This window comes from Bison bison, unplaced genomic scaffold (assembly GCF_000754665.1).
Source record: "Bison bison bison isolate TAMUID 2011002044 unplaced genomic scaffold, Bison_UMD1.0 scf7180017864180, whole genome shotgun sequence".
In the NCBI taxonomy this organism is placed as follows: Eukaryota; Metazoa; Chordata; class Mammalia; order Artiodactyla; family Bovidae; genus Bison; species Bison bison.
Window position 1 is genome coordinate 8,865,770 of NW_011494752.1, and position 17,632 is coordinate 8,883,401.

At 54.4% G+C, this 17,632-nt stretch overlaps 1 protein-coding gene across 1 annotated transcript in view; it reads left to right on the forward strand.

The window, feature by feature from the left end:
• Positions 1-16,317, forward strand: part of ALKBH5 (AlkB family member 5, RNA demethylase) — an 18,187-nt gene extending 1,870 nt beyond the window's left edge. The window contains exons 4-6 of the mRNA XM_010843169.1: positions 7,112-7,335; positions 13,794-13,949; positions 14,695-16,317. Coding sequence (XP_010841471.1) covers positions 7,112-7,335; positions 13,794-13,949; positions 14,695-14,872 — 558 coding nt within the window. The 3' untranslated portion in view covers positions 14,873-16,317. The remainder of the gene's footprint in view (positions 1-7,111; positions 7,336-13,793; positions 13,950-14,694) is intronic.
• Positions 16,318-17,632: the final 1,315 nt, after the last annotated feature.

Below are 17,632 nucleotides of genomic sequence, written 5' to 3' on the forward strand. Positions count from 1 at the left end.
AAGAGCCGCGGAGCTAGAAAACTATCCCCAGGGCACCTTTGTTGAGATCGAGGACTTGACCCGAGAACTAGTCTAAAGGCATTTTTCCAGAAGGCTAATTTTAAGAGTCTCTTAACGTTCCTCATTTGAACAAGTCACTTTTCCATTTGGGGTCTCCAGCTCCAAGTGTGTGTGTTTTTAAGAAAATTTGTTGGAATTACTGCCTAACAGTCAGCCCAAGTCTGCCGTTTCTGGTCTGTCAGAGAACGTGTTCGTGGATTCCTTAACAGAGGAGATCCTCACAGAGGAAGGCCCCAGGAGGATTTAACTGATGGTGCTCTCCATTCCCAGGAGGGGGAGTGGCTGCCCTGGAGCTGAACACATCAGTGGTTGGGCCAGGAGAACAGACTTAAAACGCAGCCCCCCTTGGCTGCAGAAGAGCCCACTGCTGCTTTGTAAGATGTGCCTGTAATCAGGACCAGATGAAACACAGTAAAGGTTGTCTTTTTGCGTGGTGTTTGGCTGTGTAGTTGTGTCAGCACAACTTGGGCTCTCGGCCTGTTTTCATTCCGGGATCCTGCTGAGAATTACCTCCGTTCCCTGGTCCCCGGGAGGAGATTGCCTGCTGGAACACCTTTGCTGTTTCTATGAAGCAGAAAATGTATTTGAAAGCTGCCTCTTTCCGGTACTGAAACAAGCACATCTAGCGATGTACATAAGTAATCCCCAAAACCTCTTAGGAGATCTAGATTGCGGCTATTCAGAGCGGCTTGGTTGACCACCAGATTCTAGTACAGGATCAGGACACACTGTGGTTTTGTTGTGAGCCGTTTTACCTCTGAAGTTCAGTCAGTGCCATAAGCCACTGTCATGGGTAGAAACAGGGTCATTGGAGTTCTCTTAACATCATGAGGCAAGTCTTCTGTGTTCATTGAGGGGAGCAGCAGAGCCGAGTGATACCAAGGTCTCCCCAAGGGAAAGTTGGGAAAGTTAGCAGCAGAAGCAGTGCTTTGGCTTCATTGTGCATCAAAAAATAGAGGGCCACTTACCTCTCAGGTGCCCACTTGTCACCTGGACCCTGAGCTTCTTAGATCTGTGTGGTGCTTCCAGATTGAAGTCTTAGTGGAGCCCTGTAGGATGGGATTTCCAGGGCAGACTCTCCCAGGTGGCCTGCTGTGTGAGGTAGTTTGGTGCCTGACTTCACTGAAGGGCTCTCTGTCCTAAAAGGGTTTCACTCAAGGGCCATTTGGTCTCTTCATGGGATACTGGTGTCTCACATAATCACAGAATCTATGGGTTGTCAGCTCAAGGTCTCATAGTGGTCTGATGTGTAAAGGGTAGGGGCACAAGAGGCAGTTTGTGACTTTGAGAGTCCCTTTTCCTCCCACACACGCACTCCCTGTATTGAAGAGAAGTTTCAAGTTCTTAAAGTGCAGGTCTGTTAGTGATCAGCAGCAGGATTGCATCACCAGGAAAATTTTCTTCATCTTTTCCTTAGAAGAGTATACAGTCTTGAGGCTTTCCCAGTCCCTTCCTCCTGGGTTCTGACTTGGCTGAGGAGTCAGCGTGGGAGGCTCAGCCCTGTCCTGAAAAGTGCTGCCCCAGGGCTTTGAACCCAGCTGCCCTCTCATTTACTTTGGCATCTTGTGGGCGTTCTCCAAGCCGGCTTTTACGCCTGTGAGTGGGGTTGATGTCAACTTCCAAGGCCTGTTAGAACTAAATCTGGTGATTTAGTGTCTCCTAGAGGGCCCAGCACTGGGTGGGCCCTTACCTGGGTCCTTTCATACACAGGATGACAAGTGTTCCCCTGCTTCTTGTGGGAGAGCCTTTAACAGGGTTCTTCCCCTCATGGAGCTCTTGGCCCGGGGGAGGCCACAGACGGTTAGTGACCGCCCAGGAAAGTAACTGCAGGAATCTACTCTGGAGGGTGAAAGCTTTCAGGAGGAAGTAAGCGGCAGCTTGAAGAGTGACTTGGAGGTGACTGGGAGTAAGCCAAGCAGAGAAGGTTTGGGTGGAGTGAGCGGTTGGGAAGTAGCTGTAGGTGAGGAGCTATGGCTCGAGGCTGACTAGGGGCAGATGGCCCTCATTATAGTTCTCAGAGCCAACCTGGACCTGAGGGCAGGGGCTTTGGTGCGGCTGCCTCGATGAAGCTCTTAAGTCCAAGCTTCTCGGCAGCACTGCTGTTGGCATCTGGGCCGGTTCGTTACTTGTTGCTGGGGGCTGTCCTTTGTGGTGTAGAATGTTTAGCAGGATCCCCGCCTTCTGTCCACTGGGGCTGGAAGCACCTTCTGTGACAGCGAAGAACATCTCTAGATGTTGCCCTATGTCTCCTGCGGGTAAAATGTTCCCCAGTGGAAAGCCACTACTCTTGGGCTCTGGACACCCCCACTAATTTAAGCCCTCCAGGCCCTGCTCGCTTAGCTTTCTCAGCTTGCTTGCTGTGCAGGTGGGTGAACACCTGCCTATTGGTGGTGCCTCTTCAAGTCCTGCTTGGGCTCTTCCCCAGGTTGGTGGGAGAGGAGCTTGCATTCACTTCCCAGTGTATCCCAGCCCAGAGCTGTGAGCTGCCCATAGGAAGGGACTGGTGAAGACAGTGGTTCTGTACAGATGGGGAGGGTTCTAGTCACTCTCATCTGACTCAGGCTTGTGTTGTTCATGGCAGTGGGGGGTGTACCCGTCCAAGGCAACGTGGCAGGAGTACAGTTTTGTATTTAACAGTTGTTGGCATGGATTTCAGTGTGTGGCAAACATTGATTCAGCAATGTCCAAATGTGGGTATTTAGAGCAATGCCTCACAGACCCTTCTGGAAGTGCTTTTCTAACCTTTCCATGTTGGGCCTCAATAGGTCCTCTCTTAATGTGGTTTTCTAGGGAAATAAATATCTTTTATATTTTCTTTTTATATATCAGTTCATCCCATATTCCTTCTCCTGTTCTCTGTATAGTAAATGGCAGATTAAAACAGATTTCAGTTGGATTAACTGGAATAATTACAAGGCTAATTGCTTACTTGCGCTATTTTTAATCACTGCTTCTTGGGTTGTGGTTGTGGTGGCCACGTGCCCAAAGACCCAGGCCTGTCTGAGGTGGCAGGGTCGCCCGGCCACAAGACATGCTGTGGTGAGCACAGCCTGTGACCTCTAGATAACAGTTGATGTTGGGTGGAGTGGGCACCCTGTCAGTTCTGGGCAGAGGACTGATTTTGTTAAGCTGGTTGAAAGCAAAATTTAGCTTTCTGGCTTAAAATAGTCAGGAATGTAGGGCAGATAGGTCTGGGCCACATCTCTTGTGTGGAGTCTTCTGATTCCATGAGAGGGGGAGGGACCTCAGGGGGAAGTCAGGGCTGTTTATTCTCAGGAGGAGTTCTGGGCCAGGTGTGTTGGCTGGCCTTGGTTCTCCCAGGCCTGACTAGAAGGCAGAGGGCAGCAAAGGGAAGGAAGCAGGTGGGCTGGTGACAGTCTCAGTCATGAAGCTCAGCGGAAGCTCTAGAGAGCCATTTTCAGCTGGGCAGTTGGTGTGTGGCTGATGCTAGCTACTCAGAGGCAGGGGTTCATCTTTGTGCACTTCTTCTCTGGGAGTGGTGGGAACACCTGTATCCTTTGCCGAGGTCGGTGAGGCCCACTCAGACAGACTGGACCTTGTCCCTGGGAAACACAGATGGGCTTTTCTTCCTCTCCCTCCTCACCGCGTTCCCACCCAAAAAGCAAAAACCGGCATAGTGGTGACACTGAAACCAAGAGTTTGATATGAGTTCCAGTGCCACCACTTTAGCTGTTGGCCTTTGGGCAGGTTACTTAATCTCTCTGGCCCTTAGTTTGCCTCCGCATTGTAGGGCTATTGACATCCTAGATCTGTTATGGAAGATTGACTCTCTTTCACACTACTGAAGCTTGAGGTTTTGGTAGAGAGTCTGGAGATGAGCTGCTTCTGTGCTCAGCTGTGTTCTATTTATACCTTGATGTGTACAGAATTGGGACTTGGAGCGGGTTGACTGCCTTCATTCTGGGTTCAGAAAGCCCCAGGACTGCTTCATCGTAGTGGCTATGTGTCTTCTAGGGGTTCAGGTGTGGTTATAACTTGAGCCTGAGTTCACAGTTCTGCTTCTGTGCCCAGGAGGCTAGCCTGCTGCCCCTCCCCTCCCCCCTCCCTAAGCTTCAGGGAGGTCTTGTAGGCCTCTCACAGGTGAGGCAGGTTCATGAGGGCTGCCAAAGCAGCTAGCCCCCATTGGAGGGAGGCTGTCATCAGGCAGTCCCTCCATCTCTGGTTCTGTCTGCCCTGAGCAAAACCGTAGTAGATGGGCAATGGCAGCCACCTTGGAACTGTGCCTTAATAAATCTGTGTGCAAGGCTGTCCCCTTGAGGAGAGGCGTGCAGTCCTGCACAGTCCCTTATAAAGAGTCTTCCAGACTCCTCTGACCTGCACCTAATCCTCTGAGGAAGGACTAACTTAGTGCAGTCTCTGAGTCTTCAAGGCAGCAGAAACATCGAGCTCAACACAGATGTCATTTACCATCTGCTGCAGGCAGAGATGTGGAAGGCCTTTGCAGAGCTTTGTCTTGTAGGGAAGACAATTGCCACAAGCCCGAACAGTAGTAATTAAGAGACTTGGGTGAGCGGTTTGGGGAAACCCAGCCTAGAGGGTTGAGCAGAGCTTCCCAAGGGAGGAGAGACTCTTGAAGAATCACTCTAAGGTGCAGCGTGGTGGGTGGCAGCCAGGCTCTGGCTCTGTGTGCTGGTGATGCACTGGTCACTGCTGCGTAGAGAGGGCTGTGAAGGGCCCTGTCCAGGGGCATACCATCCCGAGGTGCTTCCTCCTCTCTCCCTGTGAAAACAAAAGGGTGGGAGGCGCCAGCACTTTTCTTCATGCCAAGGGTAGGACTGGACCCAGGGCATATTAAATTTCAAGTTGGTGGAATAGGACTTTCAAACAGTTTCTCTTGTAGCCAGTAGGTTCCTTGGCAGTAAATAATTTCCTTTGGTCTCTGCTGAACCATTTCTGCTGAAATTCAGACCGAAGAGCTTCCATTGATCAGGACTTTGAGCCTCCTACTTACAGTGGAGCCTGATACTGAGGAGGGGTCAGTAGGTTGTGTCAGAAGTTCAGGAAAACCAGTGCTAGTGAGCTGTTGAGGTGGAGTCTGTGCAGTACCACCTCTGTCCTAGTTCTGAGGTTGGGCTGGGTGGCAGGAACCTGGCCTGGCTTGCAGAAAGAATTTCTGCAGCCTTTGGGAGGTGGGGACAGGTAAAATTTGATCAGCATCTGGATTTGCAGCCTCTGTGTTATGGGATGCAATTCCTTGTTGAAGATGGGAAGTCAGGGCCCTTGGCAGCTCCTGTAGCCAAGTCAGACAGGTTAGTACCACTAACCTGTTAGCACAAGTTAGGTCCTTCCTGTTAGCACAAGGAAGGTTGCCTGCAGCCGGTACTACAGATGTTGGCCATAGAGATGTGCCTTGGATTGCTTTTTGGAAAGTCCTGGATTTACATGGGACTGTCTCACAGCCCATACCTGTGCTTCCCCAAAGTGAAGTGACAAGAGTGCACAGGACAAGGTCTAGAGCTCCCAGCTCTGGGAGGGGCCCAGGAGGCCTCTGCTGCAGGCAGAGCCTGGATCTAGGTGGTCCAGGGCCCCTGGCTGGTGTCAGCTGCTTGGTAAATGTGGGGTGCCAGGCACCCCACATTGTCTAACTGAATTCTCACAGTCGTCCTGCAGGTGGACCTCCCACTACTCCTCTCCAGGGTGCCAACCAGGAAGACCTAGGACGTAATTCTCCTGGACGAGAGGAGGCACTGACCTCTTTTTAAAATCTTAGCATGAGTCACCACTAAGGAGTCATAAGTCATAGAACACAACCACACCAGCACCTGAGAACCTGCTGCTGTCCCTGCACATGGAGGCACTGAGGGTTCAACCCAGCATGCAGCTCAGCTGAGGTGACAGAGCTCAGGTTCTTCCCAGGTCCCTTCAGCTACGGCATCCTGTATGGCATTTCTCTCTGGGCCTCCAGATATTAATAGGTGTTATTTGAGAGAACGTTCTTTGGTCAGTGCTCAGTTAAATGAAGTCAGCAGATTCTTTTGCGGTAGTAATTCTCAGATCCTTTAACGTACCAATGCTTTTTTAAACTCATTAGTGTTTTCAGATTGATTTGACTGTGGATATTTGTCTGTAGTTTCTCCTGGGACTGTTATTTACAGAGAATATGGAAAAACTGGCTGAGGAGCAGCTCAGAGGGGAAAATTCCTAACATAAGGGTCCTTTCCTCCCACCTTCAGCATGGCTTCAAATCAGATCTTCGTATCAGGCGTGGTTCTTTCTTGGACTTCATTTGCTCTTGCATCCAGTTCTTGCCCAAGTTGGGGGAGCCTGGCCATTTTGAGAAGTCCTTCAGAGACCTGCTGTGTTTCTGACAGCTGAGAAGGAGCTGACTGACTGCTGAACACAGGATTGGTGGGGGGGCAGGCCAGGGGACCCTGAACAGGAGGAGGAGGCCTGTGGCTGAGTGTCTTTTTGGCTGTGGCACTCCTTGTGCTCAGTTGGGTAACTTGGGGTTGGGGGTGCCTTTTGGCTGCCGGGTCCCCAGTGAGGGCATGTGCTCAGGGAGCCGAGTTTGCTTCCAAAGTTCCAAGTTGGAGAGACATTAGCTGTGAAGAGGACAGCCATCTACCCACACTCACTGGTCTGAGCAGTTTTAAAAATCATGTAGCTTGATGAAAATAAATAGATACTTGAGTGTGATGGGAATTCTTAAAACATTCCAAATACGGCTGTCATCGGGATTTTGGATCCCCTAAAAAAAAGGCTGTGGAAAGCTTTTTTTTTCTAAGTAGACAAATTCTCTTTTTGCCGTAGTTCTCTCTGGTGACTCAGTGCTATCAGTGTCTGCTTTGGTCTCCTCTGCCAGCCCAGGGGTGGGGTGGGGGGAGGGGATGCGGTTCTTCTCCCCGTGGTCTGGCCTGAGTCATTCTGCCTGCCTCCAAAGCCACTCAAGGTGTGCCCTCTCGGGGGCCCTTTGAAAGGGCTTTTTGCTTGTGCAAGGAGATTTCCTTCTGGGCTTCTGCTTCAAGACCCACCTTTACCTCATCCCAGGTTTTCCCTTAATGATTTCTGGGCAGAAATATCATGAATCTTAACACATTATTTCCTTCTGTGTAGATCCTTGAACCTCTTAAGTAAGGGGGCAGAGGGTGGCCATAAGACCAGGACCCTATTTCTGCCCCCCCACCCGTGGGATCTTTGGTTCTCCATCCATGCTCACATGCTATTTCTTTTCAGTGGATACGCTGCTGATGAAATCACCCACTGCATCCGGCCTCAGGACATCAAGGAGCGCAGAGCGGTCATCATCCTCAGGAAGTGAGTGCCCTGGTGTCTGGCTCCCTCTGTCAGTAGCCCTCAGTGTGAGGGCTGAGCAAAAGCACACACTCCCAGGGTTTGTGACCTGGGTCTTGAGACAGGGTTTGGGGAGTATTCCTCCCGACCCTGCCTCTCCCACCTCTTCCTTTCCCTTCCTCCTTGGTTCCGATCTGTTGCGTGTGCGTTTCACTGAATATTTTTAGGTGTGCCTCAGCAGCTTGCTGTAAAGTTGCCTGAGTTTTCACTTCTGTGAGGAGAAGGGAGTGAGGAGAGGGGACGAAGGTAAGTGGCTGGCTGTGTGTTCAGCAGGTGTGTGCCTTGTGGCTGTCCCTACTCTTTGGCCGGGGGTCAGGGAAGCAATGATCAACATGGCCAATCCTGGCATCTCCAGCACTTTCGTGTGTGTGTTCACAAGCGGTGCTTGGACTGAGCTGTGCAGACACTGGGTCAAGACAGTCCTCCCTGGATGGAGGCTGGCATCTTGAGAGGCTGGCTGATTGCTCAGGTTGTGTGGAAATCAATGAGCAGGGCGGGGCCAGTGCCTAGACCCAGGCTGGAACAGAATGTCCTATAACTTGTCTTATTTTTTTAAAATTAACCTTATTTTTTAGAACATATTTAGATTTATAGAGGCATGCAGACAGCAGAGTGCACTCTGTCCCCTCCTGGTAACGTCTCATGTCAGTGTGGCACTTTCATCACAGTCGGGAAACCAGTAATGACCTGGACGATTAACTCAAGTCCATCCTTTATTCACACGTCCCGGTTCCTCCTCACGTCCTCTTCTGTCCCAGAAGGACATTTGGTGGTCATGTCACTTCTGTGTCACACCTGCTGTGATACCTTTTCAGACTTGCCTAACTCGTAATAACACTGACCTTATTTGTGGTAACAATGACCGGCCAGGTATATGGCAGAAGGCCCTCAGCGGGGGAGTATGCAGTGTTGCCTCATGCACACTGGTTGTGGGTTTGGCAAGGAGGCCGCAGAGGGGCAGTGCCCTTCTTGTCACATCACTACCCGGGCACAGGGCCTTCCATTGTCCACACTGACCTCAAGCGCCTGGCTAGGGTGATGATGTTGGGTTTCTACCTCTACAGTCACTGCTGCCCCCCTGTCCACGCTGTCCTCTCAGCAAGGACGTCGCTATAGGTGGCCCACACGTGAGGAGTGGGGGCTGAGTGCCACCTCCTTGAAGGCCACTCGGGATCTTCTGCAGGAGATTGTTCTGTCCCCCTTGTTTACTTCGTTCTCTCATTTCCTGATGGCAGCATGGACTCATGGTATCTATTCTGTGCTCAACTTGTTTCCCCTTTGGCCACTGTGCATCCTCACTTCCTGGCCTACCATCTTTCTCTCTAACTTGAGTTTGTGACTTCACCATCTTGGCCCTTTGGGTCCAGACTCCAGAGTATTGTGATGGTGACGTCTTCAGCGTGGCTCTGCCACTTTGCCAGATCAGAACATTGAGTCTGTCATGTGTAGAATGGAGCTGTGGACGGTCCTGCGGTGCAGGTACAGCCCTGGGCGCCAAGGGGAGCACCAGACAGCGGTCAGCCTGGCAGCCTCTCTCCTCTGGCCTAAGGATATTCCCAGAATCCATCAGAAGAAGGTTTTTCATCTGTCTTTATGCTTGCATTTCCTGTGGTTCCCAGTGTATTCCAGAATCCATGACCTGAAAATGAGGCAGCTGAGTGTCGCTCCTCTCTGGCCTCCCTCCCCAGTGATTTCTTGTCAGATGTGCCTGGGACCTCCAAGAACAGCCGGAGATAGGTTTTGTTTGGGAACCGGGGGTGGGGGGAGTGGAACCAACACGATGCCTCCCATTGTCCCTCCCAGCCCATCATGATAGCCTGTACAGGGAGCTCTTCACTGGAGGTGCGGGTGAAAGTGGCCAGAGTCCGAGTCATCCTTCCTTGGGTGGTGGCTCCTGTACCTGGCTGCCCGAGCTGTGTGCTCGGGCTCGGTGGGCTAGGAGTCTGCACTCTGGCCAACTGAGCCCTTGCCAGTGTTCTGACCTTGGAGAATGGCTGCTGTGGGTAACTGGGGCTCTTTGACCTTCTGACCTGAGTGGGCCCAGGAGCCAGCCAGGGACTGGGCTGGAGGACAGAAGCACAGACCTTGGAAAAGGGGCAGAAAGGGATGGGTGGATGTGCAGGGCTACTGAGGTATGCAGTGGCCAACTGTAAGCAGCTAACCTGGGGAGCAGAGAAGAGGAGGCCCGTGCTGTCACCTGCTGAGTGAGAGTCAGGTCCTCTCAGCGTCTGGGCTGTTGACTGCTCCTCGCTGCCATTAAAGGACCCGCAGCTCCAAGGATGGCCTGTGAGCTGATGTCCCAGGCTCTTGAAGCAGCGGCCTCTGTTGGGATTACTTTCCCTTCGAACACGGTCACCTTCTGATCCACAGCCACCCCACTCCCCACGCAAATGACCCACATCTACACACTGAAAGTTGGTTAATCTAGCTGTCCTTCAAGACTCAAAGCTCAGCCATTTTGACACTCGGAAAGCAAAGGAGGCTGGGAGAGCCGTGTTCATCTGGGCCCTGGCACTGAGGTAGTCCAGAGGACAGCTCTTGGCAGTGAGGAGCAGCACCAAGTGGAAAAGGACAAGGTGGCAACTTGATGGAGAGGGGAGCATCCTGGCTTAGGCGCTGCCAGGGGTCACAGATGTGGCCTTGTTGGGTGTCCTTGAGTAAGGTCCCCTCGGGTGGGCTCTGGGCACTGAGCCCCGCCCTGTTCCCTGTAGGTAGGTGGGGGAGCCAGCACTGCCTTCTCCTGGGTTTGGATAAAGATCACACAGGCTGCTGAGAGTGGGCCTGGGGGCTCTGTCACCACTTCAGGCTGGTCAGCACTGGGGTAGTCTTTCTAAAGCCCTCATGGGGGAGATGGGCAGATGGTGGCCAGGTGCTTTCTGATTCAGCAAAACACGGCTCCTTTGCAGGTGGGTAATGCTGAGTCTTCACTCAGGACGTGGTGTCGTAGTTTCTTGCCTGGAGGCTGGGAGTGACCTTAGGAGAGCCTCCCTGAGTGCATTTCTCAGGCTGCAGCTCAGTGTGATAATGTGTTGGGGTCACAACAAGTAAATGGCTGAGTGCGGCTTTGGACCCTGGTTTCCTGGTGCTGGCTCTTGTGGCCGGCGGTGGTTTGCATAGTGGAGCACCCTGAGCCCCACCCTGGGGTGGGTGCTGTGAGTTGAGAGAGTCTGGAGCCTCATACAGAAGGGCTTTCTTGCCTCTGCTGTACTGGTAGAGAACGGGGGGCTGAGGGTATTTTAAGTGGCAAGGGGGCTACCCTCCAGGATGTGGGGTAAGGTCACAGCTGCAGGTCAGTCAGCCCCTCAGTGCCCCCAGGCTCCTGGCATGTTGCTGTTTCCTAGCCCTCCCAGTGCAGGTTTCCCAGCTGATGGGTTGGGGTCATGGCAAGGATGTTGTGCTCAAGTCAGGTGCAGCGGGAGGAGGGAGAGCCCAGGCGCAGGGAGGCCTGTGTCTTTAGGAAGGGGGCAGGAAGCCCTTACCAGGGCTTCAACTAGGGGATCACTGCACGCCTGTCATCTGGGCCCTGTGGCATGGCTGGGCTCTGTGGAGCCCTGCCTCCTGGGGCTCTGGCTTAAGCTCGTGTGGTGTGGTGTGGTGGTTGCTAGGCTGCATGACTGGAGGAAGCTGCCCTCAGGGCCTGGATGTTCTATAGGCCTGGGTCCAGGGGCCAGTCTGCTGGAAGCCCAGGACCGTGTATGTGCTTGGGCTGCTTCTCTCTTTGGGGAACTGCTCAGGTATCCTTCTGGCCCCCTGACCACAGCAGGCTGCTGCAGCACCTGTCTGAGGACTGCTGGTGGTCCTGCTGGGGGAGGGACAGGGCATGGGCTAAGTCTGATGCTTAGAGCGGCCAGGGCACTCGAAGATGAGGAACACTCAAGACGTACCTGCCTTGGTACCCCAGTCTCCTTGCCCCCTTGGAAAGGCCAGGCTTTGTGGCACAGGTCACATTGGGGCCAGAAGTCACAGGTGGTTGGCAGCGGGGCCTGAAGAGCAGACTGTTTCCCCGTCTCTGAGAAGCCGTGGTCCACCTCCAGGGACTGCTCTCAGCTCTACCGCAGTGAGGAGGCCCACCTGGGCCTCAGGGGAACCCGGGATAGCAGCTGTGGACTGAGTCCACTGACTGGGTCTCTGATTTTGCGTTCTTCCCCAATCTGAGGGCAGTGCCTGGGACAATCAGCCCTTTCCTTTTCCTCTCAGGTCATGTGTTAACGTGTTCCATTAATGTTTGGCCATGCTCCGTTGGTTCTGGCTTCCCCCGTACGTACAACCAATCTATGCTTTGTCTTGGGAACTCTCCTGACACACCTGGGGTGCCTTGCTGTGACCCCTGGACGTTGACTCAGATCTATAAGGAAGATCTTTGTTTCTTCTACCACTGGAGGAGGCCCAGACCTCATAGCTAGAACTGGGCTTTCTGCCTCCAAGCTTGTGGCTCTGTCCACTGAATCCTGGCCTGTGCCCTGGCCTTGGCTGCCCTTTAAGAGGGGTGGGCTCTGAAGGTGGGCTCTGGGCTGGAGGTCTGGCTCTAGCCTGGCTTCCTGCAGCTTGGTGGCTGTTGGAAGTAGAGCTCCTCCATTGGTTGTGAGATGTACTTGTCATAGCCTCTAGGGAGTGTCAGGAGCCCTTCAGGGCCCCAAGCTCGTAGATCCCCAGAGTGGCTGGGGAGACTGGCTCCTGGTAGAGCCACCTCTGATCACCCCCTCCCTGTGGGCTGATGTGACAGTGGTGGAGTGCAGGTGTGGGAAGTTGCCCTTTCCTGTTCTTCTCTCAGGCAGCTAGAGAGAGAGCTGGCCCGTGGGCCCACAGTGAGGGCCCCCCACTGTTCAGGCCGGCCGCCGTAGTCCCAGCAGCTCAGGAAGGTAGTGCCCACAGGCTCAGTGACTGCCAGCCCTATCTGCGTGGCAGGGTGTGCCTTCTAGCCCCAGAGGTATGGGCCAGACTCTCCTCTGGCCGTCTGCACTCACCTGACGAAACTACCCAGTGGTTCTGGGCCCTCAATCCTGCCCACACAGGCTTTCCTGCCCGGGGGTGTGCTCCCAGCTCCACTTCTTCCCAGTGCCCCTGGCCCTGAAGGAGGCAGCTTGTCTTGGGTCTCTGGACCCTGAGAACTGAGAGAAGCCTTTGCTCAGAAGGGGAGGGATGTGACTAGCTTGACTCTGAGGGCAGCTTCAGGGTGCATCTTCCTCTTGCTACCAGGTCCTGTCGCCTGGGGTCCCCAGAGGGGAGGCTGAGACTGGTGGGCCAGTGTAGCCACGCTCCTCTGGCTTCTCCATCTAAGAGGCCAAAGCAAAGGGACAGGGACACTGGCCCTGCCTTCCTGTCCACCAGTTTGAGTCTGATGACATCAGAATACTGGTTCCCTGATGCAAAGGCGTCCCCTGCTGACCTCCAGAGAGTTACCCCAGCCCAGGTTTGGAGCCCTGTGGCTCCTACTTGCCAGGCCTGGAGTCACACCTAGACTAGCGCTCTCTCAGGACTTCCAGGACACATGACCTCCCTCCTCACCCAGTTTTCCTGTCTATTGTGAGGACTGGATGCAGTTGTTCCCAAGAACCCAAAGCAGCTCTCACGTTCCCTTCTGCTCTCTTCCCCCAGTGTTCTCGGGGAGGCTGTCCTTTGAGTCCTGCCTGGCCACAGCACCTTCTTCAGGACCCAGTTGCCTTTTGTGCCCAGCAGCCCATGGCAAAGGTGCCTTCAGGGCCTCCTGCCAGCTGCACCCCCGGCTTCTCTTGCCACCTGACTTGCTGGCTGTCTCTGATCACACAAAAGACCTCAGGCTTCTCAGAGGCTTCCCATACCAGCTTCCCCCTGGCCTGACATCATAAAGGACTCGATCGCTGCCTTGGGCTGCTCCCCACCCACCTTCTCCATCCTTTCTTCCTGCGTCTTTGACTAGGCAGTGTGTTCCAGTGCTTGGTGGGGGCTTTGCCTTCAGAATCCCTCTGACCTTGGCTTGGTCAATGTTCAAGAACCAGCAAAGGCTACCAGGTGGCTGTGGTGGGACCAGAGCTATGAGTGAATGTGGAGCTGGGCCTAGGCCTCTTTGGGCTCTGCCTCTGTTCGCTTCCAGCCCTTCCACACGCTGGACCTGGGGACCTTCCTGTCGGGTCTCCAGGCAGGGGTAGGCATGTCTGGGAGTGTGGGATCCCCAGTCCTCTGGCAGGTGCAGCACACATCCCCAGAGGGTCTCTAGGCCTGAGAGGGGTGAGGTGGGGCCACCCTGTCCGGCTGAGAGAGCCTTGGGGTCCTTTCCCTGGGGCAGCAGAGTCTTTGCAAGTCAGCCAGACCAGTCCCTAGTTGACCCACGAGGAGACCAGAGCACAAAACAGTGCTGGCCTCACTTAGCCTGGCCAGAGTTGGTCTGATGGGGCCATGTCCTCCCCAGAGGCCCACGGGTGACCCCACGTGCGTTTCCTTTGCAGGACGAGATTAGATGCACCCCGATTGGAAACCAAGTCCCTGAGCAGCTCCGTGCTGCCACCCAGCTATGCCTCAGATCGTCTGTCGGGAAACAACAGGGACCCCGCTCTGAAACCCAAGCGGTCTCACCGCAAGGCAGACCCCGATGCTGCCCACAGGTACTCAGCTGTGGTCCCTCAGTGCAGGCCAGCAGAGTGGTGCCACCGCCTGACTGCAGAGTGAGATGGGTGGGTGGTCTGGGGTAGGTGGTTCGGAGCCTGCCATCGCCCATTTTTTCAGAGCCTTCTGTCCACTTAGCTGCAGTTGGTGGTGTTCCCAGCTAAGCCCTGACTACCTTCCTGTGGGGATGCTGCAGGCCTCCCCTTGCTCAGGACACGCTAAGGTGCTCCTGTGGGTTCTGTGGGAGTTCGAGGGGAAGTGAGGGACTTGGAAGTTTGCGGAGCAGGGTTTCCTCCCAGTAGGGTTCTGAGGAAGCTGTTTACACTGAGACTGGAGGATGGGATGGTATGTAGGAAGGGCAGTACGGTCAGAAGGTGTCATGTAGGCTGAAACCACAAGACAGGAAGAGCTTGGTAGTTCCTCGGGGAGTGGGGCTGGTGAGCAGAGAGGGAGAGTGGGCGTTGAGGAGGACTGAGAAGCCAGGGAGGCAGCAGGACCAGGCAGGGTCTCAAGGCTGCGATAGGAAGGCCACCTTGTGTCCGGCAACCTTCTCAGTGTCCTGGGGTACAGACTCAGAGCCCAGCAGACCCACAGGGTGATTGGGGAATGTCTTAGAAACCGGGTTTGGGGGCACTGGCACCTCGTGGGGCCAGGGCACGGGGCAGTGCTTCTGCCAGTACTGCCCCCACAGAGAACTGGCCAGCTGGGGTGACTGGGTAACGCATCCCCAACATTTCCCCACAGGCCTCGGATTCTGGAGATGGACAAGGAGGAGAACCGGCGGTCTGTGCTGTTGCCCGCACACCGGCGGGCAGGCCGCTTCAGCTCTGAGAACTACCGGCGCAAGTCCTACGAGCCCGGGGAGGACTGCTCGGAGGCGGCGGGCAGCCCCGCCCGCAAGGGGAAGATGCGGCGGCACTAAGGCCAGCGCCTCCGGACTCGCGTGATCCTCACTAGCTGCCCCTCCTTTTGTTCTGTTTTGAGGGTTCCCCCCCCTTTTTTTATTATTCTATTTTTTTCCCCTTGGTTTGTTGCCTGTTAAGGCTGAAGAACGGGATTGGCCAGGACCTGGTTCTCTTGTTCTGGGTTTCCTCCTGGATGGAAAAGCTGTTGGCATCTGTAGGCACAAAAGCGCACACTGGAGGGGCCAGTAGAGGCATGGAGAGCTATGTCAGGCTGGGTTATTTAAAAACAGCGAAATGTTTTGGTTAAGAAAATTCTTGTTGCTTTAAATGTAAATCTTCTCAATGTTGTAAATGAAGTTCTGTCTCCCTCTTCTCCCACCTATGTCTGCACTGGGGTGAGGTCCTGCTGGCTCTGCAGGGGGCCTGCTGCCCTCCCACAGCTCACCTGCTCTCCAGGCCCAGCAGCTCACGTGGATACCCCTCCTGCCGCTGTTGGGGGGATGACGCGCAGAAGCCTGGATGGTGTCAGCCCCTGCTGCCCTAGAGCTGTTACTGGCTGAGACCTCGGGCTTCCTGCATGTCCTCTGGCCTGCTCTGCCCACGGGTCCCCGGCTGCCAAGGAACCGGCTGCAGTGGTCCTGACCTCTTGCTGGGAGCCCGCCTCTTTGCTGGTCGCTCCTTTGAAGCATATGCGTGCGATTGTACGGAATAGTTATAGACCTGCCATGTTGGGCAGTTTTAGGAGTTGTTTCTAGCTGGAGGGACTGGTGTCCTTCCAGGCCTAGCGTTTGGGGTATGGAAAGTTGTTGTGGTGTGTGGTAGGGTTTTGTTTTCTTTTGTTGTGAGTTTTCATTTTTTTTCCTTTGGCCTCCTGGCTTTTTCCTTTCCTTTTCTTTTCTCGTCCATCGACCAGCGTGGGCCTTCTCCCTATGTCATCCCCCTAGGAAGGGCCCTCCTGCAGCATGCATCCAGGGCCAGAGGTTGGGCCTACAGATGGGGTGGGAGCCTCCTCCACCTCAGGCATCAGACCTGGGGAAGGGGCTTTTAAAAAATAGTAACAAAAGGGGAAAAAAGTAAAGTTTTTGGCAGTTTTCCACCCACTCATCGTTTAGGGCTGCAAGGTTTTGCTGATCGCGGTTCCTTAGGAATGTCTCTTTGCCAGCAGGCCTAAGACCCAGGCTCACTGAGAGCGGAGCCCCTCCCAGTCCCTAGGCTGCCCCATGCAGGGGCTGGTCCAAGAGGAGGCTGCAGAGAGCTGGGCAGCCACCATCAAGAAGCCCCTTTTGGGGCCAGAACTCCTTTGCCAGCGTGGATTCCTCAAGTTGGGACTTCGTAACTAAAGCAGTTGCAGTTGTATTTTTTTTACAGCTTTTTTCCCAAAAATGATTTGTAGTTGTGTGTGCAGCACTTTGCCCTGATATGTGTGCTCTACAATAAAAACCAAATCTAATATATTTTGAAACAGTTGTCTGATGCTGTTGTAAGAGAGGATTTGCCTTTCTTCCTTAATCCCTTTGTTTTGCCCTGAAACCCTGAAGGGGGTGGGAGGGCAGAGTCCATTGCCCACCAGGACTCCAGAGGAGGTGAGCAGTTGCTGACCCAGGGCTGAGGACCAGCTCGCCCACTGTCTTTCTCGAACTGCTGTGAGGATGGACTTTGTAACCCATGTGTCTGGATGCTCGTTGTGGGCACCATGGACCAACAGGAGCCGGGATCCTGCTCTGCTGAGTTGCAGATGCCTGTCTTTTGGAGTGATCAGAGAGGCTGCAGGCCAGTGGAGGAGGAATAGCATGAGCAAAGGCAGGGAGAGCCTGGCCTTTGTAGCAAATGCACTAGTAGTTTCATTCAAAACTGTCAAGTTCCTGCGTGTGCTGGCCAAGCCCTCACTGTGGCCCCGTGGTGAGCACAGCCCTTTGAGCCCCTGCTTTCAGGGTGAGAGTGTAGAGCTGAGGGTGCAGATGCCGGGGCCCAGGAGCTTCTAGTCCCTTCAGATCCTGGACCTGGTTTCCAGGTTCTGGTCAGGGCTTTGGTCTAGTCTCCCTCATTCACTCCCAGTGCCCAGAGTCACTCTGCTTGGCCGAATTCTTGCTGTGAATACCTGGCAAGCCACGTAGTTCCTCATTTAACAGGGAGAGGAGAGTCTATAGGGAGCAAGTGAGTGGCCAGGGCTCAGGCCTGCAGATTGGTGACAGGATGTGAAATGAAGATGGGGTGAGCAGAGCTTCCCTGTGGTCTGTGGCCAGTTGAGCCTGCAGGGGTAGCTACTGGGCTGGGCAGATGGGCCCTGGCCGAGCTGCGGAGCTGAGAGGAAGGTCATCCAGAGCACATGGAAGGGGCAGCTCCCTGACTCTGCCTGGGCTTGACTCAGGGGTCACAGGATGGGCGCTTGTGTGGAGGACTGCGAGAGACTCCCCACTGCCACTGCGACAAAGCCAGACCTGGGTCCTTCCCAGTTCCTGAGTAGTGAGGCCCTTTGCCTTGCAGGACTGAGGGATGAGGCTGGAGGATGGAGGGTTCAGCCCTCGGAGGTCCTGCTATGTCTCTGGCTCTGGTTTCTGTCCCTGTACAGTGGTTCTGTGGCATGCCATCTCTGAGACTGTACCCAGGCAGGTGGGGGGCCTAAATCCGATTCCCTGAATCAGACTGTCCCCAGACCTCTGCTGGGGCACCAGTGTCTGGGCCATGTGCCGAGTCCCATCTCTGCCCCTGCCCAACCCTGTGTACAGTAGGTGCTCTAACAACATCTGACTCCAGCCTCTCCCATCTGGGCAGCCCAT